Below are 27,599 nucleotides of genomic sequence, written 5' to 3'. Positions count from 1 at the left end.
AGTATCATTTCCTATTAGGTTATTGCTCCGTGTTAGGTCATCAGTATGTATTTGCCAGTTATTTTTTAAATCTAAGAGGAATGGTTCACAACCTTTTATTTTGACTGTTATATTCAACCACAAATATTAGAAATAACTTTATACTTATTTAAAAAATTGGCACTAGCCCCTGACTATTTAATCCTTAACATTAGGAATATCTCCGAGTCTCAGCTTTCTGTCTTTAAATTGGGAATAATACTTATTCTTGCAAGATTGTTGGGACAACAAAATGTCACAGATTATTCCACGCTCTAAATACCAAAAGGAGATTCTCAACAAGGTGGGTGTCCAAAGATGTATCCCAAGGTGTACCCAACTGCCCCCTACTTCCTGCTGCCAAGGCCCTATATCATCCTATTGTGAAAGACAGTGCTTTAGAGATGACTGCTAATGCGTCTGCAGTTACGATGTTCATAAAATGAAGCCACATCCAACTTTTCTCAGAAATGTCAAAAGATAAGACGCCAGTCACACAGTGTAAGTTATAAAGTTTATATGAGAACTGATTTAGTGTTATTTTTTAAAACGTGACTTCTGAGATTAACCAGACAGGCTCTAAACAGTGGGACCTATTCTGCCAGTTTTACAGCTACCATCTGTGGGTAAACACAGTAGAATGGAAATGGGGTCTCCAGGCCATGACAGCACCAGGGCAACATGCTGAGACACAGATAGTCACATAATGGAGTGAGAGTTAAATTACAGCCCCACGGCTCACCATGGGCTACTGAGGGGCTAGGCAGAGGGATAATCAAGGGAGCCCAATGAGAATCCAGGCTACAGGCCATTGGCTACAGGCCATAGCCAACAGTCATGATGGATGACAGCTTATATCCAACCATGTAGGAAAAACCTGTCACCAAAGGGCAGTAGGACTAATCAAAGCTAAACTAGCTACACTATAGTACTCTTTAAATTCTCCTTGCTTGTTGTTGACCTCTATTCTTACTAGCTGAGGCCACCTAACTAGCACAGGTAGGGGAGCCACCTGTGAGTCCAGGGGACTGGTCCTCAAATCCAGCAGACCAAGCCCCAGAAGCAGTTAATATAGACCTGGCTTTATATCCTGACTGTGGGGCTTGTTTTGAGCTCAAGGCTTTATTCTGGTAACAGACTGTGCTGGACCTGTCTCCATTTGCCCCTCAAGATCCATTCTTTGCCCTTTTCACTCTGCTTTCTGCCCTGGGAGATCAGCTCTGTGGATTGCATCACTCCTCAAGCTTCCATGCTCTCTGGCTTCTGGGTGGGTTCAGCCAATGTGAAGCAGCATTAGGAGATCAGAAAACAGGAGAAGCAAGAGGTCAGAGTATAGATTTCACTTCCCTTCACTCTGTTCCCTCCCTGCCAGGCCATGGTTTGGGGGTGGCTATAATGGCTATACTCCTCTACCTGCAGCTATAGTTGCAGCTCCTCTGCTGGGCTCCAATAACACCAGTCCCTCCCTGCTTCTCCCATTCTTGCCAGTCCCTGAGTGCTCCACTCCCCTGCTTGGTTCCCTTAACCCTACTCACCCTGTCAACAGTCCCTTTATCAAATCCACCTCCAGGATCCCTTTGAGTATGCTCCATGTTTTCTGCTGTAACCTCACGGGTATGGGGACTTACCCAGCTCTGTGCCCTTGACAGGATGAAAGCTTGGTCTGAGCCTGCTGAGTGGCTCCCTCTGATTGCCGAACGGTACTAACTTCTAGATTCCCCATCACTATGCTCACTGTTTTGGAGGGATGCCTTGCTAGAACTTCCTTCCAATCTCAAGTTTTGTGAACCAGACCCCTACTCAGCCTGTGGTTGGCTGAAGCCTGTGGTCTTCTTCCTGGTTTCTGGCCTCTCCCTTCTCACCCCATGGTGGTTAGTCACACTAGACTGGGAAGGTGTTCCAAACTTCCACCCATAACTTCATCCTATCCATTCACACTGATGCAGACAGAATTAAGAGCTGAATCTAGTACTGAGGCCTACTCAGCTTTCATCAGCCAATAATTTTTTTTCACTTCTCAGTAAGATTCCCAGTCCAGAAAAGAGATCCTGCTGATGACAATATTCAGCCCAGGAGTAAAAATATCCAGGTTCCAGGTGATGGCCTGTGCTGGTAACTTCTACAGAGCTGTCCATAACATCTCTGAAACTTTAGTCTGAGCCAGCCTGTCCAGCTCATATACTGGAGGAAGGGTGCAGCTTCCCAACCCTGGGGCCTATATCTGGGCCATGCTTCCGCATAGGAGCTCAGCCTGCCATTCCTTTCTCTCAAAAGATGTCTACTCTCATCACTTTCACACTCAGGGCTGGGGTGCTTTCACAACCTGATGGATATTACCCTGAAGCCCTACATGTGACTGGCTATGGAAAACTCCCCAAATGTTGGAAATCCTCAAAGTCGTAACTGAGAGGTTTTCTTACCCAGTTGCATCCCCAGGACCTACACATCTAGTCTGATTCCACCATGGCCTCTTATGGCATAACCACTCTCCTATCAGATCCCTACCGTGAATGGAAGATCAGACAATAACCAGGGAACCAGCTAGGGAGGAGGCTGTCACACTGCCAGGCTCTCAGTTGATACCAAGAACAGTCAACAGGGATTTCAACAGTAGTTGGTTGCCAAGCTGTGATGTACCATCCAGAATCCCCTTGAGGAGGAGCTTGGTGGCCCAGCTGCTGGGAGTCCCCTTCATGGATTTCCTTAGCTACAAACGTCTTGGGTGCAGAGAGCCACTCTGCACAAAGTCATATCTTTTCTTGAACCAACCCACTGGGACAAAGGCCAGGCCATTCTGGTCCAACTCACGACAACTCTGAAAAGACGTGCTAACTCCAGAACTCCCTATGAGTCAGCCAAAGCTATCTTTGGGCCTGCATCGCAGTTCAACTTTTCCCTCTGCCCACTCTTATTTCTTTCCCCTATCTTCCATGGGAGTTGATCCCAAGGACACTCCCAAATAAACATCCTGCACATTAGACTCCATCTACTTCCTGGAGAACCTAACCTGTGACAAACTCTGACCAAGCAGTGTTTCAGGGCATATTCAACATTATTAATAACATTTGAGCACACTTACATGGATCAGTAGATATTATACTTTTTGCTACTGTATTCTACTGTATAAACTATTCAACATTGTGCTCAACCCAGTCACGCTAATATTTTCACATGAGATTATAGACTGACTGATAACATTCCCAAGCTATTTTATGTCTTCTTTATGAAATAATAACAAGCTTATCAGTACCAGACTGCTTTGAACTCTTTGGAATCTAGTTAAGTTCTCATTGGTGAAATTGACCAGGTAGCATTTTATGTCTATTTTATTTTATTTTTAATTGGCTGAAAAAGAATAGTCCTTTCTGCTGGGTGTGGTGACTCACGCCTGTAATCCCAGCATCTTGGGAGGCTGAGGTGGGTGAATCATGAGATCAAGAGATTGAGACCATTCTGGCCTACGTGATGAAACCCTCTCTATAAAAAACACAAAAGTTAGCTGGGCATGGTGACACGTGCCTGTAGTCCCAGCTACTTGGGAGGCTGAGGCAGAAGAATCACTTGAACCCGGGAAGTGGAGGTTGCAGTGAGCCGAGATCGCGCCACTGCACTCCAGCCTGGCGACAGACTGAGACTCCATCTCAAATTAAAGAAAAAAAAAGAATAGTCCTTTCCATATGTCTCAAATGTCTCTTGCAGACTGGAATATTTGTAGGCTTTATCAGCAGAATTGATGAGACCCTATAAGTAAAGTTCTCACCATAAATGAATCGCAATTAGAAGAACCTAATGCTGAAGCACAAGCTGTTTCTGATGTAACATTCCTAGCCTAGAACTATTCTCTTGCCATAGAATCATCCATCTTAACCTCAAAAGGGACTGCCCAGTCCCCTGAATTGAGGAAAGTGAGACATCTCCATTTTACAAAAAATAATAGCATCTAACACTTAAGCCCTTACTATGGGACAGGTATTGTGATAAGTGACTCATGTATATTGACTTCCTTAATCCTCACAACCCTAATGGAAGAATTATTCTTATCTCCATTTTTGAGATGGGAAAACCTGAAAGGTTGAGTAATTCGTTAAAAGTCACCCAGTTAGTTGATCATAGATCTAAGGATTTGAACTAGGGTCCCTGTGATTGGAGACCTTCTGTTCTACATTGCGTCTCAAAAGCATCTGAGGTCCAGGGCTAAATACCTGTCCCAGCTGACAGAGTTGATAAGTGATGAAACTGGGCAGGACTGATTAAAGGCAGAGTGGATCTTTGGCCTTCCCATGCAGTGACTACTCTTCTAGTGCAGATGGTGATCTTTTTGTGGGTCATGAAATCAATTTAGTGGGTCATGAACAACATTCAAAAGAGAAAAAAAAGAGGTGGTGGGGAACGAGAAAAAGGAAAAGAAAAGAAAGGAAGAGAGAAATGAAAAAAGAAACAAATATGTCATACTGCACCACATGTATTCACAACAGTATTATTCTGTGAAACTTTTCTTCCATTATATATGTGCATGCTGTGTTGTTATAAAAAAACTACTTTCTTACTGTAGGTTGTAGTACAAAAAGATGATTAGCTTTCATTCAAACTCAATAGTCATCAGGAAATAAAAATTAAAGTAATAAAATACCACGTATTCAGAGGCAAAATATGTAAAAAAAACAAAACAAAACAAACCTGAATGCCTGTCAATAAAAAACAGTTTAATAAATTATTATATATTCACACTACAGCTATTAAGAATGCTATACACACTAAACTAGGAGAATTTCCCATGTTTAAGAAAGAAAAGCACACTGCAGATAAATGCATGTGGTATGATCTTATTTTCGTACAATGCACAATGAAACAATGAAACCCCCAACACAGAGGTAAACATTTGGGCGGTGGATTGAGTGGAATGGAAGAGGAAAGAGAGAAGTAGAAAGTAAGAAAAAGAACTACAGAAGCTTATAGCAAAAATAAGTATGTCCTGTATATTCAGGGTCTCATGGGCAATGGAGGACATATGCAAACTGGAAATCAGGAAGAGTTTAATAGAGTGACTAGTTACAAAGTTGTGCGAAGTGCTTAGAAAAACCAACAGTGGATAGTCCCCTGGGTTTATAACAGCAGGGAGCCATTACTACCACCTGGGGCTGAAGGGGCACATGAGGGTGGTCACCAGAACCTGGAGTGGGCAGCCATATGGAAAGAGCCTCTAGACAAGTGCTGTGGACTTTGGAAGGAGGAGGCCGTCAATCTGCTGTGACTGGCAGGGAGGAAGAAGATTTCTCTCTCCTCTCACCCTCTAGTCTCCTGCTGGTGCATCCCACTGGCCAACACAACTGGAGGCCAGAGGGCCAGGGGACCCACTGATGTGGCCTACAAAGGTCAGCTGCCAAGGATTGGCCTGGGCAGGGTCAGAGCACGGTAGAGGGCTCTGGAGAGCAGTCCTAAAGGGACACTGGGGGGGATGCATTCAATACAGAGTACTAGAACATTCAATGAAAAGGTAGAAGAATATAAATCCCATCCACCATGTTTTTATTTGCATGTAAAAATTAAATATTCACATGGATAATAATTAAAGGGGTATCAGGGCAAATGACAGTATTGGTTTGTTTTTGTGATAGTATTTTAGATTTGGGTTAATCCAATCCAGTATCTTCAAATTCTACTTAAATGACAGTTTTCTTTTTTATTCTTTGAAGCAAAAGAGACCTGAGTTAAAATTCTGACTCTGCTTTACATTGCTGTTTCTCTAACTTCCTCATCTCTAAACTGGGAATAATAAAAGCACCTATGATTGCTAAGAGGATTAAATAAGCTAAGTGATTTTGAGATCTTAGAACAGTAGTTGGCACCTAGTAAATGCTTTAAGTGTTTGCTGTTATTTATGGCCAGGCGTGGTGGCTCACATCTGTAATCTCAGCACTTTGGGAGGCTGAGGCAGGCGGATCACTTGAGGCCGGGAATTTGAGACCAGCCTGGCCAACATGGTGAAACCCTGTTTCTACTAAAAATACAAAACTTAGCCGAGTGTGGTGGCACACACCTGTAATCCCAGCTACTCGGGAGGCTGAGGCAGGAGAATCTCTTGAACCTGGGAGGTGGAGGTTGCAGTGAGTTGAGATCTCACCACTGCACTCTAGCCTGGGCAACAGAGTGAGACTCCATTTTCAAAAAAAAAAAAAAGCCTCCCAGTGGGTCTGCCTGTCTCCATCCCCAACTCCAGTCCACCCACCATCCAGCCAAAGCAAGTTTTCTGTAAAGGGCACTCTTGATCATGTTGCTGTCTTCTCTGAATTTAGTCAGTGGTCTCCAGACCTCACAGGACAATATTCAAATGTCACCCTTGCAGGTATCTCCAGCTTCATCCTTTTCAACTCTTCCCCATGTGCCTTCACTCCGGCCACACCAGTTCCTGCTGGTTCTGTACAAGTACCATGCTCTCCCATGTCCTGAGAATTCTGCTGGAAATGCCTTTTCCAGACCATGTCACCTTCCTACCTTGCTAACTCTTACTACTCATCATTGAAATTTCAAGTGTCATCTCCCCTGAAAATACTTCCTGTTCACCCCAGTCTGTTTAGAAGCAGCTACTTCGTCATCCCATAGAATCCCATGCAGGCTGTATCACACCACACTCCAAATCATGAGCGTACCAATTCCCCCATCAGTAGTGGACCCCTCAAAGGTAGTAATGTCAATTTTCATCTCTGCCCCCAGCCTAGAGCAGAGAACCTGATGAGAGTCGATACTTAATCCTGATTTATCTGGGGATTACATTCATAAATGAACAAGGTAAGTAACTTTACTGATCCACAGTCATTCAGCTAAGTAGGTGGCAGAGCCAAAATTCAACCCCAGCTCTGTTTGACTCCAAAGGCCACTACTTTCCCCCAACCATGCGGAAGTTCTATGGTTGCCCTTAGAGTAGCTGCATGCCTGAGGGAACTCCCCGGGGCACTAGACTAGCTCTAGCCAGAATGAACTGGTCAGCAGAGACCGGGAGAAATAAATGCCTCCTTTCTGGGAGTATCAACCACATGACATTTGCTTTATCAAGGGACTTTCCCAAGAAAATCAATTTCTGGAGCATGTTAAAATACAAACAAACCACCACCCACCCACCCACTTCTTAAAGACAATTGGTCCAAAGAGATCTTAGAGAATTCAGACAATTCCACAATGTTGAGAGCACCATCTGATCACATGAACTTTGTTTTCCCTAACCAAGCATTTTTCTGTGGAATTTTGATTTTAAATTTGGCTCCACTGTGAAATGTACATCCCCATACTCAATTGTTTCACCCACGGCAAACCTGTGTACACAGCCACAGATACCCTAGGGATTCTTGACATAGGCACCATTTGAGATTTGCTCTGGTGGCTTATGATGATGTTACCAGAATCCCTTGATAACAGTGTTTATATCTATTTATAACTGTAAGCTATTATCCTATTTTCCATATAATTGGATGCGACCGAGGTTAAAAAAAATTCAGCTGCATAAGAAAAGTCATGCTCTTACAGAGCAGATGTTTGCTCAGCATGGAAAGTAAATTAGCCTTTAACACAAATACCCAGAAACACATAAGCATTCTTTCCAAGAGCGCGGATGTTAATATTTCATAATGAAAAATAATTTAAAGATATTTAACATGAAAGGAAATAACCATAGATAGTTTTAAAAATAGGTGTTAATTTTACCTCTTTAAGGTATTCTTGTGCTTGCAATTCAGGCATTGGATTCTTTCTCCAGTTCAGGGTAGAGAAAAATGATTTATAATCTATTTGTTTTTCACTGTTTTCAAATCTGAAAATATAATTATAATATATAATTTGACTCAATCTGCAGAATTCAAAACCAAAATGTCAGCTTCAATTTTACCATGAAAATATAATACTATGTATGCTTCAATATCTGATATTTTTCTTATTTCTTATAATTTCTTGTTGCTTTTTACCCTTCAGAATGTAAATTTTTTGAGCGGGGATCTTCCCTATCTAATTCATCAAAATATCCCCAGCAACAAGATCAGTGCTAGCACTTAGTAGGTGTTCAACAAATACTTTTTGTAGTTGCCACAGAAACAAATTTGCTTATTCAGTAACTAAGATTATAGTGATATTTTGTTAAAAATATTTAAAGGTCCTTTTAGTTTAATGGTTGATATTATATGTCACCAAAATAGAATGTCCTTATATTTCTTAAATTGCATACCTTCTAAATCTTTAAGGTAAGCTAGATTCATTTGTCTAGCAGTATATTTTTTGAAAAAATACAATGCATCATTATTATTTATTATGTGGCCATTAAAAGGAGTTGTTTAGATCCATATTTGCTATTATATAAATATGTTATTGATACACTGTTGAGTAGATAGGAGGCTGTAAGGCTGGGCGCAGTGACTCACGCCTGTAAGCCCAGCACTTTGGGGAGCCAAGGCGGGCAGATCACTAGGTCAGGAGTTTGAGACCAGCCTGATCAACATGGTGAAACCCCGTCTCTACTAAAAATACAAAAATTAGCTGGGCATGGTGGCACATGCTTGTAATCCCAGCTACTCGGGAGGCTGAGGCAGGAGAATCACTTGAACCAGGGAGGCAGAGGTGGCAGTGAGCTGAGATCATGCCACTGCACTCCAGCCTGGGTGACAGAGCGAGACTCGTCTCAAAAAAAAAAAAAAAAGAAGAAGAAAGAAAGAAAGGAGGCTGTAAAACAGCATGAACAGTTATCCCACTTTAGGTTTATATTTACATTAAAAAACAGAAAAAAGTATGGTAGCAATAGACTTACGTATTAAGAATAGATATCTCTTGGAAGAGAGATTCTGATTTTTACTTTTTCTTTAGACTTTTCTGTATCATCTGAATTGTTTTAAGGTTAGAATCAGAAAAACTTCAGCCCATTTTCATTTTGAAAAAAAATTAACAAATGATTATTTGACCTATACCATAAAAATACAGGTCAAAAATAATTAATCCCTTTGACCACTATTTCCTAATTATGGGATCACATTTTGCCAGTTTTTAAGGCTAATTATCATGTAACATCAATTTTTGAAGGAAAGTACAAAGTGGTCACTAGACATTGTTCCAGGCACCCTATTCCAGGCTCCTGCCCTTAAAATTACTCAAAATCAGTCCAAAATTGTTCTCTTTTCTTCTCAAAGTATTAAAAAATTAATAGCTTATATTTATAAACTAATAAAAATTAGCAGCAATAAATTAAATGTTATAAGCTGAAGTCACATAGCCTCATCAATCTAAACAAAATGGAATAAACAAAGTGACCAGAAGAGGCAAAAGGGGAATTCTGTAATTCTTTTGTGTACATTTTCTTTGGCCAAGGATTCTAAGACACAATTCCAATGTGCTGCCCCCTACCCACTGTTTACCCTTTAAATTGTGGCTCACTAGGCATTTCAACTCCTTTAAAGGACATACTCTGTTTATGGAAATATTTATAGCCAAAATGTAGGGCCATTATTTCCTTTATTTGTGTATGTTTTGGGGGAAGAACGAAAACTCAATTAAAGATGTCTCATAATAAACTTTTTTTTAGCACAGAGCCTTGAAAGAAAGTATTTCCTAATATTCCGAGTAGGAGCTAAGGTCAAAGAATGAGCTCATTGTAGGACCTTTGGCTTTTATGCTGAGGAAAACTAAAAGCCACTGGAGCATATTATACAGAAAGGTTATGAGACCTCCAACATTCTGAATGTTTGTGTCCCCTCAAAATTCATACATTGAGACCTCATCAATGTGATGATATTAGGAGGTGGGCTTTAGGGAAGGTGATTAGAAAGTAAGGGTTCTGCCCTCATAAGTGAGATTAGTGCTTTTATATTAAATAAAGAGACCCCAGAGAGCACTCTTGCCCACTCTGCCATGTAAGGATTCAGAGACAAGGCATCATCTGTGAACCAGGAAGTGGGCCCTCATCAGACCCCAGTCTGTTGGCATCCTGGTCTTGGACATCCCAGCCATGAGAGCTCTGAACAATGAACTTCTGTGGTTTATAAGCCGCCTAGTTTATGGTATTGGTATAGCAATTCAAACAGACTAAGAAGGGACTTACGATATTTTTAAAAGATCACTCTGACTGATATATTCAGAGTGGAATACACGGGACAAGGCAGAAGTGGCAAGGACAGTTAGAAGTCCCTTGTGGGGATCCAGATGAGAGATAATGGCAGCTTAGATGAGGGCAATGGCACTGGAAGGCAGTGAGGAGTGGCCAATTCTGAATATATTTTGAATGTAGGATTCCTAAAAGACTATATATAGTGTGTAAGAGAGAGGGAGAGAGAATTCAGGATAACTCCAACACCTCTGCTTGAATAACTGGAGCAATGGAGCTGCCCTAACTGAAGAAGAGAAAGACTGCAGGGGCTGCAGGTTGGAAAGATCATGAGCTCAGTTTTGGATATGCCACATTTGGATGGAAAGTGAGCAACTGGGGCTATGAGTCTGAAGTTCAAGGAAGTAGTCCATTTGAAGATAAAAATGTGGGAGTCATAAGCCATATAGAAGGTATTTAAAGCCATAAAACTGGGAGACTTGATGAGATCATCAATAAAATAAGTTTCTCTATCTGTTCTTACAGTACAGAATTTGTCAGTAAATTCCCATTCATCAATTATAAGAGTCACTTATTCGATCCTAGGGGTTTCAGAAGTATAATATCCCGGTAATCTGGGAACCAGTCAAAGACTACCAAATAAATCTAGGATCATATCAGACTTCACTCCTCGTATACAATCCACTAAGCAGTCCTGTGGGTTCTACCACCATAGCATATATTTCTCTCCATCCCTTTTACTACTCCCTAATTCCAAGCCACTATCGTCTCTCACCTGGATTATAGCAATAACTTCCTGTCTTGGTCTTGCTACTTCTACTCTTACCTTGCTGCAGACCACCGTCTACCACAGTGCTCTCTCTAAAAGACAGATCAGATCAATCACTTTCTTGCTTGCAATCCTCCAGTGGCTTCCCAATCCACTTAAAACACCAGCTGAACTCTTTATCAGGGTTTATAAGACCCAACTTAATGTGGCTGCTGATGGCCTCTCTGATTACATCTCCTCACCTGAAAATGCTCTCTTTGTTTACAATGTGTCAGGTATACTAACTAGCCTTCTTCTGGTTCCCTGATCATGCCAAGATTGCTGGCAGAAATGCGAGGCATTTGCACTTCTGGTCCCTTTGTCTGGAAAGTCCCGTTTCCAATGTTGCTTCCTTAGAAAGGTCCTCCTGAAGTTGCTCTTATCTGAGTCCCTATGCCTGAATTTCTATTTGCCCTAGATGATGGCACTGGAACTTACTGGAAAATTTCTGGAAGTTACCACAGGAAGTCCTATTTTTAGACTTTGTTACCACTAACTCTGATATTTACCTGTTACCTCATAACACCCAGTCTTCCTTCCTGCCCAGTTCATGATATGTCAGACTCAAAACAGACCATTTATCCATTTAGGGGGACATTTGAGCAGGATATTTAGGAATCAAATGATATTCGGGAAGATCCACTGAGTAAAAGTATACACAACTCAGAAATAATGTCTAAATGTTTTTTGAGAAAAAATGTTTGAATGAGTTTATCTTTCCAAAATCCCAGAGCCAGGCCTAAAGGAAGAGTTGCAGTAATGTGGTAAAATACTCCCAAGTTTTTCTTTTCAGTCCTGTCTTAGAGGATCTTAGTGTATGTGGGAATCCCCCCAAGAGGCACAAGGGAGAAAAGAACAAAGACTATTTCAATTAAAGGGAATAAAACTAGCTCATGTTTCTTGGAAGAATTCTTTGCTCTTGGGAAGTAGACAGAGTTGCAGTAAATCACGATGAATCAATCACAAATATTTCTCTCCCTTTTCCCCCAAATCCTACCAAAATGACCAAAAAAGAATAAAAATAGGTTATAATCCACAATGACAAAGAGAATTGGAAAAAAGACAATGGTAGAGAAGAGACTTCAAACTTTTTTCAAGATGAAAAGTAAACAGAGGATTGGTAACTAACTTGGCAGAGCTGAGGAAGAGAAGCTGAACCCAAAATGTTCATGTCAGTGGAGGGAAGGCACTCAGAGTCCAGTCAATTTGGCCCACAAAATATCAGAGACTGAGTGACTGCAGACTCCAGGTGCCAATAAAGGCAGGAATATGGGGTGGCACTGAAAACGAGCATTGTTGGAAAGCCTGAAGAAAGCAAGAGCAACTGAACCACCAAATATCTTACTCCACACTGTGCTCCTCCCTATAGAGAGCAGAGGTTTGTTCTCCAGAGAAATTCAATGAAAGAAGCTCCAGTTTGGAGAGAGGAGGCATAATGGAGTGCAGAGGACAAGAAGCTGTCAGGAGCCTTCCTTCCCCTTTTCTATTGCAAGAATACCAGTGACCATGCTTAAACTCTCCCTTTCCCCCATCCCACCCTCCCTCCTACCTTAGCAGGAGAAGATGGGATTCTTCTCCCCATACTCTGAATGGTTCCAGAGAAATGTCCAGATTCTAGCTTCTGTGGAATCTCTAATAAAATGAAGGCTTAGGAGTTGACTGGGCAGTGGAATCCACTAATCAACAAACCCCTTCCCCTGACCAAAGCATCCAACATTAAAGACAGAAGCCAGAACAGCAACAGACAAGAAAAAGGAACCAAAGGCAATTCAGGGAACAGAGGGAAAGATGTGAGATATGAGCATATATTATATTCCTGAAAAAAAGAACAGAAGACTACAAGAAAAAAATATCTGGATGAAAAACATGCTCTTGGAATTTAAAATGTTAATATGATAGTAGTAAAAAGATATAGTAGAAGGGCTGGAATATAAACTTGGGGAAATCCCTTAGTCAATACATCATAATGAAAAAGAAAATCTGGGAGAGAAAATATCCAAATTCAAGAGATCTAAAATCTTTGTATTAATTATTTATTTATTTTTGAGACAGGGTCTTGCCCTGTTGCCCAGGCTGGAGTGCAGTGGCGTGATTACAGTTTACTGCAGCCTCAATCTCCTAGGCTCAAGTGATCCTCCAGCCTCAGCCTCCTGAGTAGCTGAGACTACAACCATGCACCACCATGCCTGGCTAATATTTTTATTTTTTTTGTAGAGATGGGGTCTCACTATGTTGCCCAGGCTGGCCGAGTACTCCTGAGCTCAAGTGATCTTCCTGCCTCGGCCACCCAAAGTGCTGGGATTACAGGTGTGAGCCACCACACCTGGCCTTAAAATCTTAGCAATAGGAGTTCTCATAATAGGAAATTATTAAATAATTAGTAGAAAATTTCTCAAAACCAAAGTACAGTGACTCCAAACTAGAAGAGCCTATAGGGTGCTAAGCACAACGAATCTATATATAGCTACACACACAGTCACACACACAAACACACACACATTCTGTCTCTCTCTGTCTCTCTCTTCCCCATCATGAACTTCCAGAATACCAGGAATAAAGAGAAGATGCTAAGAGCATTCCAAAAGAATAAACAGCAATGGAAATCAATATTAAGCTAAATTTTCAGTCACTATAACAGTAAGTTAGAAGGCAGTATCTGGAAATGATCAATTATGATATCATGTGCAGTGCACTCAGTATGTACATGCTATTTCAAATAGCAGAAGCAGCTAGAAGTGCTGAACGTGGCTGCTTCTGGTGAATGGGTCGGGGTAGGGGAGCGCAGAGAAGGATGTGGCCAGAGGGTGCTGTTGTTGAAATAAGCTTTTTAGAATGATTTGATGATTTTTGACTATCAGCATATGTCAGTTTGATACAACTAAAATTTTAAGGAGTGTAAAAAGCAGATAAGAGACTCTGAGAGATGATTTTCCAGGTAGTAAACATGTAAAAGTCAGATGTGGAAAGAAAGAAGCACTACTAGTCAGGAGTGTGTTCAGGAGGAATGAGTCTCTCAGTCTTCCTCCCTGCTCCAAAATTCTGCCCGTAGCCTCCTGGGCCACTGACGTAGAGAGATTTTTCATGCCATCATCTGCTATTATAAAATGTACTCTAATATCCACCACGCTTGTTAGATGAAGTTGGAAGCAAAGAATCAAGACACAAAGAAGATCTCCAGTCCTAACAATAGTATAGGTCAGAGGAGGAAGAGGAGGCAGGGGAGGCAGCTCAGAGACAGAGAAAGGTCTGAATATTATGGGAGTGAGAACAAATCAATCAGCCAGTGACTATGGTTACCCTTGAAGGTTATCTCCCCAAGTCACCCATCATGGGGACCTCCCTCTGTCTCATGGCTAGAAGCATCATTTGCCAAATCCTAGGCATCCTTTCAAAATAACCTGGAGAAGCCTATGAATGGTATAGAAGATAAATTTCCTTATGTCATGGCCATGCTGTGCTTTCCATAAAAAATGTGCTCCTACTTCTCCACCTGAGTCCCCTTGCTTCACTCCCCCCCAGACAACATTGGCTCTTGTTAAAACTCTGATCCATGGTCAAAGGACAAAGATTGGCCACTCTGGAGGAAATTCTTTTCAAAAGGCTTTGAAGGCAATTCCAAAGAAGAACTTTCTATGGCCACATTGTTGGAATCAGTGCACAGCCTTCCAGGGTGACTGCCCTAAAGGGCAGCACTAATTCTGGCTTTTAAGTGTTTCTACGCTTGTTAAAAAGTCAGCCTTCTTACTTTCAAGTCCTAGCTCACAGTGCTAAAGTGTTTTCCTAAAACCTCCATAAATTCTTCTTTCCCTTTGATACTAGGGAATCCACCATTTTCTTCACAACACAAACTCAGAGACTTGTTTGTGGAAGAAGGGGGAGGAAAGGCAATTCCTCTGGTTCCTTTCTAGATAATACGACCCGTTGAGCATGCTTCCTCATGCCTTGCTAGGTGGGAGTTCTTAGAACCAAGTCTGATGTGACATTTGACTGATTTTCACATTCCCCCCTCCCCAAAATGATGAATGGCTTGAAAACCACAGAAGCTATCCATCTCCTTGCTATGGGGAATAATCCTGAGCTGCTCCATTTCCACCCTTGGTAGAGGTAAAAGGCTCAGTGGCAGCTGTATTTTGCTGAAGAGGAGCCTGCTTCTCTATTGCAAAGATCACCTCATCATTTAGGGGAACGGTCTGGAAGGGAGAGAAGACAGTGAAGATCCATTTCTGACTCAGTTGTGTTTGGTTTCAGTTCATTACCTAGCAAACCCAGGGGTGCATCCTGAAACACCTGGTAAAAGTCTTCAAGGCCAGACACTTGAGAAGAAGTGGAGCTTGGGGCCCCTGCGTCAAGTTGCCAACAAGTAACTCTGGTTATCTCTAAATAGTCATGCCGCTAAATTCCAATTCTGACTCCAGCACAGATCTCTTTGGTGAGGTGGGTCACAGCTGCCAGTTTAGGGCTGTACATAGAGTTGATACTCTGTATGTCCACATAGTTTGGGATTTAAAAGAAAAATCTCTTCAACTAGAAACCTCCTTATATTTGAAAAGGTAGAAAGCATGTGGGTGGGTCGGTGGGTCTCAGAAAGAGACAGAGAGAGTGACACAGTACACGAAGGAGGAAAAAGGGAGAGACAGAGAGAGAGAGAGAGAGAGAGAGAGAGAGAGAGAGAGAGAGAAGGGGCTTCTCTCTGAAAACTTCATCAGTACACCAAACACTCTGCCACAATAGCTGCCACATGGCTCAGCCGTCGCCCTTCAGCCTCACTGCCAGGTATTTTTGGGTGAAATCACAAGAGCCTTAATCCTGCCTCTGGGAGTGGGGCAGGGGGCAGGGCTGGGTAAACTATAATGAGATGATTTTAAAGCGCTGTTAACTTTTTCCATTTTAACTGATATTTCTGGATGAGGCACCAGCTCTCTTGGGAGGCCCGTTCTAAGGCATTCCATGGAACCCAAAGCCAGCTATAAAAGTCTAGCTCAGGACAGAGCTGCTGGGGAAAGAGTTGCACTTGAATCTCTAGTCTTTCCAAGTCTCGATTCAGAAGGCCACAATTAGGGGAGAAGGCTGCCTCCTTCCTTCCCTGTTCCACAAAAAATATAGAATGGAATGATTTCAGAATTCCCTCTACCTCTTATGGTCTAAGAATCAGAATTTCTTGCTTATTAGTTCAGAGGAAGATTAATACCCAAATGAAGGCTCAAAGGGGTTGAGTAAATGCCCAAGGATCGCATGGCCAGGAAGCAGCAGAGTTGACCTGCAGAGGCAGGAGCAGCTCTGGTGAACACCAAGCCCATGTTTTTCTCCCCCACGCCCAGTGCATTAGCACAGGACAAGTCTTTGAGGCTGCAAAAATGAACGAGGTCTAGTCCCCACCCCCAGAAGCTCAGATAGAGGCGAAGGTTTAGAGTATCTTAGGGAGTTGTAGTTCTACTTCCATTAGAGGCTCATCTTGGCCTGAAGCACAGTCTTTCAGTGAGAGACTCTCCTCATACCTCGGAGTTTACACTTATGAAATGAGGAATAATGCCTACTGTCAATTAAAATATATCTTTTAATATGCTCAAAAATTTACAAAATATTCTAAGGCCCTTAGCACTACATCAATACAAAGTGTCACTAATATTATTAATGGATAATCGCTACCACTCTATAGAACATTTAAGTCTGATGCTCTGTGCATTAATGAAATGAATTTGCTTGGTACTTAAGGACCAGCTCCCACAGAACAAACTGACAGGGGCTGAAGGGCTGAACCAGATACGAAAAGATTTTGAAGTCCTGAATCCAGTTTGAGTTATGCTAACATAATAAAGAAAAGACCAAGCTTAATTATAAGAAAAATGAGAATGGAGTAGAAGGAAAATCCTGGTACCAAAATATGGGGTTAGGAGAAATACATGGGTAACAATCACTGGGTGAAAGAAAGCATCCAACCCTTGAGCCATATTGTTTTTTCATCTTCTGATCTGAATTCACACAGCAGGGTTACATGGCTGCTCAACAGCTGCCCAGATCCATCCCAAGGCAGGTAAAACTACTCCTGGGCAAGAGCGTGCATTGAACAAAATCAACAAGCTCTATGCCTGACTCCCATGGGAGACTGCAGACGTCAGAGGGGGCTCTGGCTTAGCGTGCCATAAGGAGGGCTGTGCAGAAAGAGACTCTGGTCAGGGCTCTGTAAAGCCCTGTGGAGTCTGTGGGGAACAATAAGAATGCAGAATATAAATGTAAGCTGCAGGCTGATGGGCCCATTAGGAATTAGGGCAGTCTTTGAAAGGAATCTGCAGAGATGATGCAAAACACCAAGCATGTGACCCAAATCATGGCAGGGCATATTGGAGGGAGAGGGGAATGGGAATGAGACATTTTCTAATCTGATTAGTCTGAAGTTTCCCCTGAGTGTGGAGAAGGGTCACTGCACAATTAGAGGCAAAGTTAGACTGAACATGGTCTGCTTAGCAGCTGAGAGGGATGACCTCCTCAAAGCTAAGCTGGGCTTGGAGACAGATGTGTTCAGAGACTGAGACGACTTCGAAGCAAGTTGTGAAACAATCTTTTTGCATTTAATGTCAAATCGTAAAGGCAAAGACAAAACAGTCTGCTGAGAGAATGAGAGGATGATGACTTGGTGGCCTCAGCACTGGATAAGAAACATGTAGGTCCTCCAGAGGCCAGGCTCCCACATTACTGGACTTTCCAGGACAACTCATCCTCAAGGCCATCAAAAGATAATCTAATAAACATCCACAGCTTCCTGACTAGAAGACAGCTTAATGTGCAAAAGGCATTTGTATCCAATTGTTGAAAAACATGGCTTCCTCTACATAGAAAGACACGGGTTTCTTCCAGTTTATTTCTAAATCAGAGTGTATGGTCTGTGGTCTCTGACTTAAATTTCTCTCCTAGTCCTCAATCAATTCTTTGTACCAGGTACTGTGCTAGGTACTTTATGTATGTTATCTCAATTAATCCTCAGAACCACTAGGAAATAGGTACAGTTATCTCATTCTAGAGGTAAGGAATCTGAGGTTCAGGCAGGTCAAAACCCTTGCACAAGATCACACAGCTAATAAGTGGACTCAAAGAATTTAAGAGATGGTGGGGGGAGGGTAACACTGTCAGGATGTGACAACCCATTGGTTATTTATAGGTGGTAAATCAAACAGAAGCAGTGTCTGCATCTGAATGAATTAAAGGTCAAGTCACAACTCATTATTACAAGGTAAGAGATAAAAAGACACATAAATGGTGCTGTGAGAATTCTTAGGAGGAGATAATCACTCTGATTACCAGCCAAACAAATACAACGGAGCTTCATGGATATGGTGCCACTTGAAATAGGTCTTGAAGGAAGAGCAAGCTTTCGGCAAGTGAAAACCATGGGGAGCTACTGCCTACTGAAGAAACAGCTAGAAAAAAGACAAAAAAAAAAAAAGATGGAAAGGCAGGAGGTATATGTGTGAAATGCTAAATGGCAGATGTGGGAGGACTACTGGCAACAGGAAGGGGAGTTTTGGGGGTAGGGCGATAATAACTGTGAAGAACTCTGGGTCCAAGGCCTGCCTACTTAATCTCATTTCCTTTATGCCAGGATCCCTCACACTGCTGCTAGCAAATAAAGGCAAATAGAGCTAAACAAAAACAAAATCAAAACAAAACAAATAGAGTTGATAGTCTAGAAAATTATTCCAGGTCAATCCAATGCACACACACATCCAACTGGATTTGCACTCTTCTGGGTTTCCCTCTTGACACCTTGGACCCTAGTTCCCTGACATAGAATTTGGCTTTATCTGTTCCTTTGGTTTCTCCTTTTGCCTCAAACAAGGACTCTCCATGTCAGCCCGTTTGAGGATAATGTTCCAACTGTCAACCCTAAGCCCCACTATGGAGAAGGAGCTTAATTCAAAGTTAAAGAGCTGGTCCTTCCTTAGAGAGCAAAGAGACACCACAGAAGGTTTGTGAGTAAAAGTGCAATATGATGACATACATTTTTGCTCTTAGAAGGTACTTGGCTGCTATATATAAAGATGAATTTAAACATTTAGAGACTGGTGGATGAAAGACCAATGTGGTGGCACTGCAGTATTCAAGAAGCAATGTGGGTCAGAACAAGAATGATGATAGTGGAAATGGAGAGGAGAGTAGACGCAGGCAGTAAGGAGGGGGTAGAACTGTCAAGACATCCTAATCTACTGGCTATTTGTAGACAGTAATTCAAAATGATTAGAAGCAGGGGATGTGCATTTGAAAGGTTCACGATTCAAGTCACAGCTCTTCTTCTTTGGCACTATGTGACTTTGGGCAAAATACCTCATTTCTCTAAACCTCAGCATCCTTATGTATAAGATAGGAAAGATAACAGTTCTGACCTCACCAAGCTGTTCTCAAAAAGTAAATGAGATAATATACCCAAAGCAATGATCATGATGCCTAGAACACAGCCAAAAATGTCAGAATTATCAAGATATATAAGTCAGAGGAGGAGCTAGAGTGAGTGATGCTATAGGAAGCATAAGAAATGACCAGAGTCTAGGTGGCTGAGAGGGACATGCCAGGAAATCAAAAGTCAGGTTCAACAGTAGAACTGATGTATTTTAGAAAGCAGTTCACCATGCTCTCCTTTTATGGCATCATAATCTCTATGTTTTACATCTGGTGCTCTATCAGGACAGAGTCCCATGCTAATAACCCTAGGTTCTCTTACTGCATGTCTATAGCTATCAGGAACTGCTGCTTTGAAAATCCTGCCCTAAATTTTACATTTAATGCCCTCCTAACCAATGAAGTTGTGTATTTCATTTTGTCTAGATGTAAACAGGAATCTGTGAATATATAAGTGTGTATTCATGTTAAAAATATAAAAAAATAATTTGTAATAGGCTCTCTAACATTCAAAATCATGACAAACTTTTCCTTCTGTAACACTTTAAATGGAGGTAGGCCACCAATAATATAATCAAAACAGTCAAGGGTAAATCAAGGGTAATTAAAGGGAGATGTAAAACCAAAAATAGTGCCCCAAATAAAAGTATGCAGGACAAGCCCTATCAACAGTGGAATTCTAACTTACCTTGACAATAAGGATTCTAGAAGATCACCAGTCAAAGGTAATCTGAAGGATTTGCACAGCCTTTTAACGTCTTTGGTGGGTAATACATTTTTTCTGCGTCAAAACAAAGTAAATGAGGTTTTATATACCTTGTATCCCTTTAGTAACAATTACATACTACAGGAAAGAAAATACATTTGTGACGTGTCCTAAGAATATACACATGGAAGTATGAAAATTGGTACTGGAATTCACAACAAGGAAGAACAGTCATATTGCATTTCATCAGCTTTTTCTATTTCAGAGGTCACCAGATTCCGTCCTTACAAAGGCTTTTCCATCAAGATGCAGATTCTTGGTTGGTGACAGTACAGCCTATTAAGGCTGCAGCCACAAGTGTTGCTCTAAGTAATTGATCTGCATTCTTGACCACTAGTCAAAAATGGTTCTGATATTTGAAAACATCTCTTAATTTGACAGGCATCTAGAGCCTCCAACTCAAGTATGATATGACTTGAGGGTGTTTTTCTGTTCTTTTCCTTGGACCTAAACCTTATAACCTGGAAGCCCCAGCTGGGGTCTCAATATTCACTTCAATTTTTTCAGATGCAAGTAGTTTTCTCTAGAGCAGCCCAACAGTCATTTTTTCCAGTCTTCTGAGGGCACAGAAATGCTTGTCCAATGTTCTCACTCAGCCAATGCTTTTCCAGGCATTGGGCAACATTAGAATCAACAGGAAAGAAAGTTGGCTCTCTTCTTTGCAATGAGAATGTTTACATCTAGAATCAAAGCTTGTTGGAACTGAGAGAACCTCAGGCTATACGGTCAAGCAGCCCCACTGTTTCCAAGAAGTGTTCCTTGAATGAAGCAGTGTCATACTTCTCACTCTGGGGAAGCAGCACCACCAAGGTGGAAGGTAGGGCTAGGACCACGCAAAACTCAGGCCACACATCTTCTAGAAAGCTTGGGGAGGCTTACAGAGTCAAGGAAAAATACCATCTTTATAAAAACTCAAAGAGGATATATTATGGATTAATAAAAAACATGTTTAAGATAAACTATGGGACCGTCACAGATATTCAGGGTATGCAGTTGGCCACTTGAGTGCAGATTTCAAGTTTGGGGATAAGGAAAGTGGTCACCAGGAAGAGATGGCAGTGGTGTGCAGCAATAGGGCTAGAAGCCAGAGCAAGAACTAAGATTTTTCTAATTCCAGATAAAATCAGTAAATGCATATTTCTCCCCACTGTATCAGGTCTATAAGATGAATACATAAAAACATATTAAGATGTTTGCATCCAGTTGTATATAACAATGACTTAATGAAGCTCAACACACTCACAGCCAATGTATAAGAAATAGCTTATGCTGAACTTCATTCCATTTTCTGTTTATTATAAAAGTTACATTTATAAATCCCAATCAGTACTAAAATAATGCAAAAAGACGACATCTCAAAATTAACCCTTCTAATATTTTGATTTACTATGCTTCAATTGAAAGCTTCTAGAAGCAAATGAAAAGAACATGCAAGAAAGCAGCCTATTCTTTCAAAGATACAGGGCCTCCTCTATTCCATCAACAAGACCAGCCTGGCCAACATGGTGAAACCCCGTCTCTATTAAAAACACAAAAATTAGCTGGGCGTGGCAGTGCATGCCTGTAGTCCCAGCTACTCAGGAGGCTGAGACAGGAGAATCTCTTGAACCCAGGAGGCAGAGGTTGCAGTGAGCTAAGATTGTGCCACTGCACTCTAGCAGCCTGGGGGACAGAGCGAGACACCATCACACACACACACCCCTAAAAAAAAAAGAAAGCTCACCATTACTGAGAAATATCTGTACCCAAATACTTCTGCAGAAACGATTTAAGGTGGCTTTGCTAAATAGTGGAGTATGATGAGACACATCAATTTTCTTTTTGATAAGATAGAAATTCCTTCATTACTCAGGTTCACAGAAATGTAAATGATTAGAATCAATAAAACAAAAGCTTACTTTTCTCGATCTTCATACCCACAGGCATAAATGATACGGTCAAAATTATCAAAAAAATTTTTCTTGAACTTTTTCTGCGCCAGTGCAAGTAAGAAATCCCCATCTGGACATGTTTCCTCAGGCACACGGTAGTGACGTGCAATGGTTACAAACTCTTGCTCTGAGAGGTTTCCATGAGTGCAAGTCATCACTATGTCTCTGTAATGAAAATGGAGAAACATTTATGGACTGATATCTAAGAATACAGTATTTTACCTCTCCTTCTATTTAAAAGATCCAAATCCCATTTTACAAAACTTTTACCAAATGCACAGAGGACAGGTGATTTTTTAAAACTTCATTTCTCTATTTAGTTTGGGAGCAGCAGGAAGGCACCAATGCCAGAATGGAAAATCATAGGCACTGTAGCTTATAAATAAAATGGCATTTTGCCCAGAGTCAAATACCTACCAAATAACAGCCTGTAACCAGGAAGTATATATATATTTTTTGAGACAGAGCCTCACTCTGTTGCCCAGGATCAAGTGCAACGGTGCAATCTCGGCTCATCGCAACCTCCGCCTCCCGGGTTCAAGCAATTCTCTGCCTCAACCTCCCAAGTAGCTGGGATTATGGGCCCCAACAGCCACACTTGGCTAATATTTGTATTTTTTCAGTAGAGACAGGGTTTCACCATTTTAGCCATGCTGGTCTTGAACTCCTGACCTCATTATCCACCCGCCTTGGCCTCTTAAAGTGCCGGGATTACAGGCATGAGCTACCGTGCCCAGCAGGAAATATATTTTTAAAGGCCTTGAATTGTCAAAAAACCTGTCACGAAGTACATGAGTTTATTCAATGCCTATTAATCTTCCTTACACAAAATAGTAACAGACTTGGGTTTCTGGTTTCCTGGGGCATGAAATTTGTAAGTTAATAAATTAGAAAGGTATTTTGGGATGAGGAAAGCAATCATGCACATTTCTGTAATAAAAAGTAAAAATGGACATACCCTGGCAGTGAGAAAAAAATAATAGAAAAAAATGAAAAGGTAAAAGACCTATGTAAGCATACAGCTGTCTGCGTCTTTAGAAGGCAAATGATACTGAGATTATTAGGCAGAGCTAAAAAAAAAACTAAACAACAACGTATCGATGATGACGACTCAAGGCCTAACAAATTGGCTGAATTGTTTTCAATGTAACTCTGTATGAAAGCCATAAACTATGCAGCATACATTAGAAAGCATTAGATCAAAATGATTAAAATGCAAAATATTATGGTGGTTACAGGAATAAGCTTCCACTGTCTAGAAAATTTATTTACTGGAAATAATTCAGTTCCCAAGAATCCCGAATAAACAAGGGAATATAAAATTGTATTTGGCCTTCTGGTATAAAGAGGTCTTTCAGAATAAATGCTTTCAGTTTTTTTAGGTATTTCTGGACATTATCATTTAATAATTCTAGATTCTCCTAGTCAAGAATATCCATAGAGTCTAGGAAAGCCCACAGCAATGATGTTGACCTATCTAAAGGAAATTCATTTCATCTACATCTACTTCTCAAGTTTTCTGGGTTGTTTTGTTTTAATTTGGTTTTACTTTTTTATTTTAATGGTAAATGAATGCAAAATCCCACCAAGCTGATCCCAGAATTTCAGCAAATCAGGTCAGACAATCAATTAGTAATATTGACAGGAGACTGGCTGTATGGAAAGCACTTGTAAAAGGCTCTCTGGAATTAGAACTTTTCAGAGTCTGTTATTTATTTGCACTGTCCAGGCATATAGATGATCTTTCAAAGCCACAAACTGGTTGGGCCACTTAAATAAACGGAGTAACAGTAATAACAACCTCTGCCATTTGTTGAGTACTAACTGTGTGCCAGGTCCTGTGCTAGCAGGAACTTCTGGCATCTGGCCTAGGAGACAGTGCTACTATTATCCCCACTGTACAGATGTGAACTGAGGCACAGAAATGTTAAGTAACTTGCCTAATGTCACAAAAGCCAGAATGTGAACCCATGTAGTCTTGTTCTAAAGCCCATGCTTGTATATACTACTCTTTCCCTCTTCTGCTGGGACACGAAAGGTGGGGACAATTGATAGAGTGGGGCTCAGTCAGGAAATCTCCTTGAAGGCAGTGGGGTTTAAACTGATTTTTTATGGACCTCTATGGCCTTTATTGGCCATCACCTCTGCTTTGAGGGCTATCACTAACCATCATAAAAAAGTAAGAGAAAATAATTTCAGAAAACCTGAGTCACCAACCATCTCTGACAGAGGGCTAAGTAACCACAAAAGAGCCACTCCAAGGAAAGCCCCTACCTCCTTTACAACACTGGTCAAGAAATAATCACTCATGCCATGTGTGTAAAATGGAACACTGCACCATCACTAACAATATGGTGTTTAGGGCCGGGCGTGGTGGCTCATGCCCATAATCCCAGCACTTTTGGAGGCCGAGACGGGCGGATCACCTGAGGTCAGGAGTTTAAGACCAGCCCAGCCAACATGGTGAAAGCCTATCTGTAGTAAAAATACAAAAATTAACTGGGTGTGGAGACACACACCTGTAATCCCAGCTACTGGGGAGGCTGAGGCATGAGAATCACTTGAACCCAGACAGCAGAAATTGTGGTAGCTGAGATCACGCCACTGCACCCCAGCCTGGGTGACAGAGCAAGACTCTGCCTCAATAAATAAATAAATAAATAAATAAATAAATAAATTAAAAAAATTAAAAAGAAGATTATGGAAGAATAAATCTAAAAGCTAAAAAAAAAAAAAGATATGATGTCTACGAGGCTGAGGTAGGAGGACTGCTTCCACCCAGCAGTTTGAGGCTGCAGTGAGCTATGACCATGCCACTGTACTCCAGCCTGGGCAACATAGTGAGAACCCATCTCTACCAAAACAAACATACAAAAACATTAACTGGGCATGGTGGCATGCACCTATAATCCTAGCTACTTGGGAAGCTGAGGCAGGAGGATAATTTGAAGTTAGGAGTTTGAGGCTGTAGTGAGCTATGATCATACCACTGCACTCCAGCATGAGTGACAGAGCAAGACCCCATCCCTAAAAAAAAAAAAAGTATGACATTGATTGATATTTATTGGTATGATAGATGTCCATGCTATGTTGATAAATGTAGTATGATCCCAGTGAAAAATCAAAATACAGGTGCACATATCATCATAGAAAGAAGACCAGAAGGATGCATGCCAAAACATCAATAGTCCCTGATGGCTGAGATGTCTTTAAAAAAAAAAACCATATTTCCATTTTTTCTGAATTTTTGTAATAATCAAATATTATTTTCATTGTCTAAATGAAACAAGAAAACCATCAGAAAGCATTTCTTTCTGAGAGCAGAGTATGGTGTGAAGAAGAGAAAGTGGCATGCTCCCAAGGACAAGGAAAAAGAACATGTGCAGCAACAACTAGAAACTTTCCATACACCTTTCACTAAACTTAGTATAGCACCACCAGAACATAAAAGTTTATTTTCCTTTTCATAGGATAAACTGAAATTATCCTGGCTTCACTGCAGTTAAAATTTATGTCTGCTGGGTTTCTGTATGCTTGGGTTTTAAACGGCTCAGTATTCCACAGTTTTACATGGCTTTACATGAGAGTTTCAAACAAGCTGCGCTATACTTGAAACTGCCAACAGCCCTGCAAGGCCTCAGGGGCTCCTGGAGCGGCTGCCTCTGTGGCTGCTGCGCCCACATGAGTCAGGTTCCTGCACCAGGGATCTCAATCGGGATGTACGAGCCTCACCTTGCAGACCTCAGATGGCTGCCGCCACTCTGCCCCACATTTGCCACATGCGTGTTTTTCAGGACTCACCCCCACCCTGTTAAACTTCAGTAGGATTCACAAAGAATTAAAAATCATTTCAAAAGTCACACATTCCATTTTTTAAATTTTGGTAAAATACACATAGCATAAAATTTGCTATTTGTGACATTTAGTATATTCACAGTGTTGTGCAACCACCACTTCTATCTAGTTCTGAAACATTTCCATCACCCCAAAAAAACCCCATACCCATTAAGCAACCACTCGTCGTTCCTCCCTCCTTCCCAACCCTCCTCCCTACCCAGCAACCACTAATCTGCTATCTCTACAGATTTGCCAGATTCTGGATATTTTATATAAATGGAATCATATAGTATGTAGTCTTTTGTGATTGAGTTGTCTCACTTAGCACATTTTCAAGGTTAATCCATGTTGTAGCATGTATCAAGACTTCGTTCTTTTTTGCAGCTGAATTCTTATTCATTGTACTATCATACCATTGTTCATTGTATGAATGTGCCATCTTTGTTTATCCATTCATACATACAGGGACATGTGGGTTGCTTCTACCTTTTGGCTATTGCGAATAGTGCTACTATGAACATCTGTGTACAAGTTTTTGTTTAAACACCTGTTTTTAATTCTTTGGGGTACATATACCAAGGAGTGAAACTCCTGGGTCACAGGTAATTCTGTTTAACCTATTAAGGCACTGTCAAACTGCTTTCTGCATCCTCTGTTTTTGCTTAGCAGCAGCCACAAAAACATAGATCCAACTTCCATCAAGCATAGCCCTTCCTCACCTAAAACTTCATACTGAACTTGCAATAAGATCTGATAGCAATCTCTGATCTCAGTACTTCTTGACCAATCATTTAAGGGAAATAAAAATGTATATTTTTATTTAATTAAGAGACGGGATCTTGCTATGTTGCCCAGACTGGAGTGCAGTGGCTATTCACAGGCGTGATCCCACTACTGCTCAGCACGGGAGTTTTGACCTGCTCCGTTTCCGACCTGGGCCAGTTCACCTCTCCTTAAGCAACCTGGTTGTCCCCCGCTCCCGGGAGGTCACCATATTGATATCGAACTTAGTGCGGTAGCGCACTACAGCCCAGAACTCCTGGGCTCAAGCAATCCTCCCACCTCAGCCTCCCGAGTAGCTGGGACTTCAGGCACGTGCCACTGTGCCCGGCTAAAAATGCATCTTTAAAGGCAGTTGTAATTGTATTGCTCTTGTGTTCTGTGATTATTATAAGTAATCTTGAAGATTTAGATAGCAAGTTACCTTTGCCTTTAGCCAACATTGCACTACATTCCTGGCACTAATATTTTATACAGTATAATACTATAATATCACAGTATTATTTAGTTAATCTTATAAGGGATACTGCCATGATTTTCTCTTGGCTTTTGTAACTAAAGTCATAAGACTTAAAAAAAAATGCCAAGATGCTCTAGGGTATTCAGAATTCTATGTGGAATTCTGAAACATAAAATGCTAAACGGCTTTATAAGACATAATTCCATTAAAGTCATCCAGTGAAATGGTGAAACACAACTTCCTTTTAAAGCTCTGAATCTCAGGGTATTTTCTTACTTATTGAATCATTAAAGTCTAAGCAATGTCTTTCAAATAAACTAAACAAAAATTAGTTTTAGCATAAACAAGGGCTCAAGAGCCTAAGCCTTCAGACCCTACGGCATACAACAAAATCTAGTTGAGGCTAAATTAAACCGAGTAGCAGTTTTGGCGACAATTAGGTAGAACCCTTTCTCATTACCTTCAATTTGATATTCATCAAATAAAATGTGTTTTGCTTCCTGTAATCAGAAGCTGTGCACACCTGCTCATATCCTACA

The 27,599-nt window shown here is 41.1% G+C and overlaps 1 protein-coding gene across 1 annotated transcript in view; it reads right to left on the bottom strand.

Annotated features, from left to right (window-relative positions):
- The window catches only part of EFHC2 (EF-hand domain containing 2), a 197,746-nt gene that overhangs the window by 8,007 nt on the left and 162,140 nt on the right, over nucleotides 1-27,599 (bottom strand). Inside the window, exons 13-15 of the mRNA XM_064364565.1 lie at nucleotides 21,951-22,148; nucleotides 19,975-20,067; nucleotides 7,714-7,819 (exon numbers count right to left, since the gene is read on the bottom strand). Coding sequence (XP_064220635.1) covers nucleotides 7,714-7,819; nucleotides 19,975-20,067; nucleotides 21,951-22,148 — 397 coding nt within the window. The remainder of the gene's footprint in view (nucleotides 1-7,713; nucleotides 7,820-19,974; nucleotides 20,068-21,950; nucleotides 22,149-27,599) is intronic.

The sequence above is a fragment of the Aotus nancymaae genome, unplaced genomic scaffold (assembly GCF_030222135.1).
Source record: "Aotus nancymaae isolate 86718 unplaced genomic scaffold, 86718_ANA_hifiasm-v0.15.2.pri h1tg000058l, whole genome shotgun sequence".
NCBI lineage: Eukaryota > Metazoa > Chordata > Mammalia > Primates > Aotidae > Aotus > Aotus nancymaae.
Note: the sequence above shows the minus strand (reverse complement) of the source record. Positions and strands in the feature narration are given on the sequence as shown.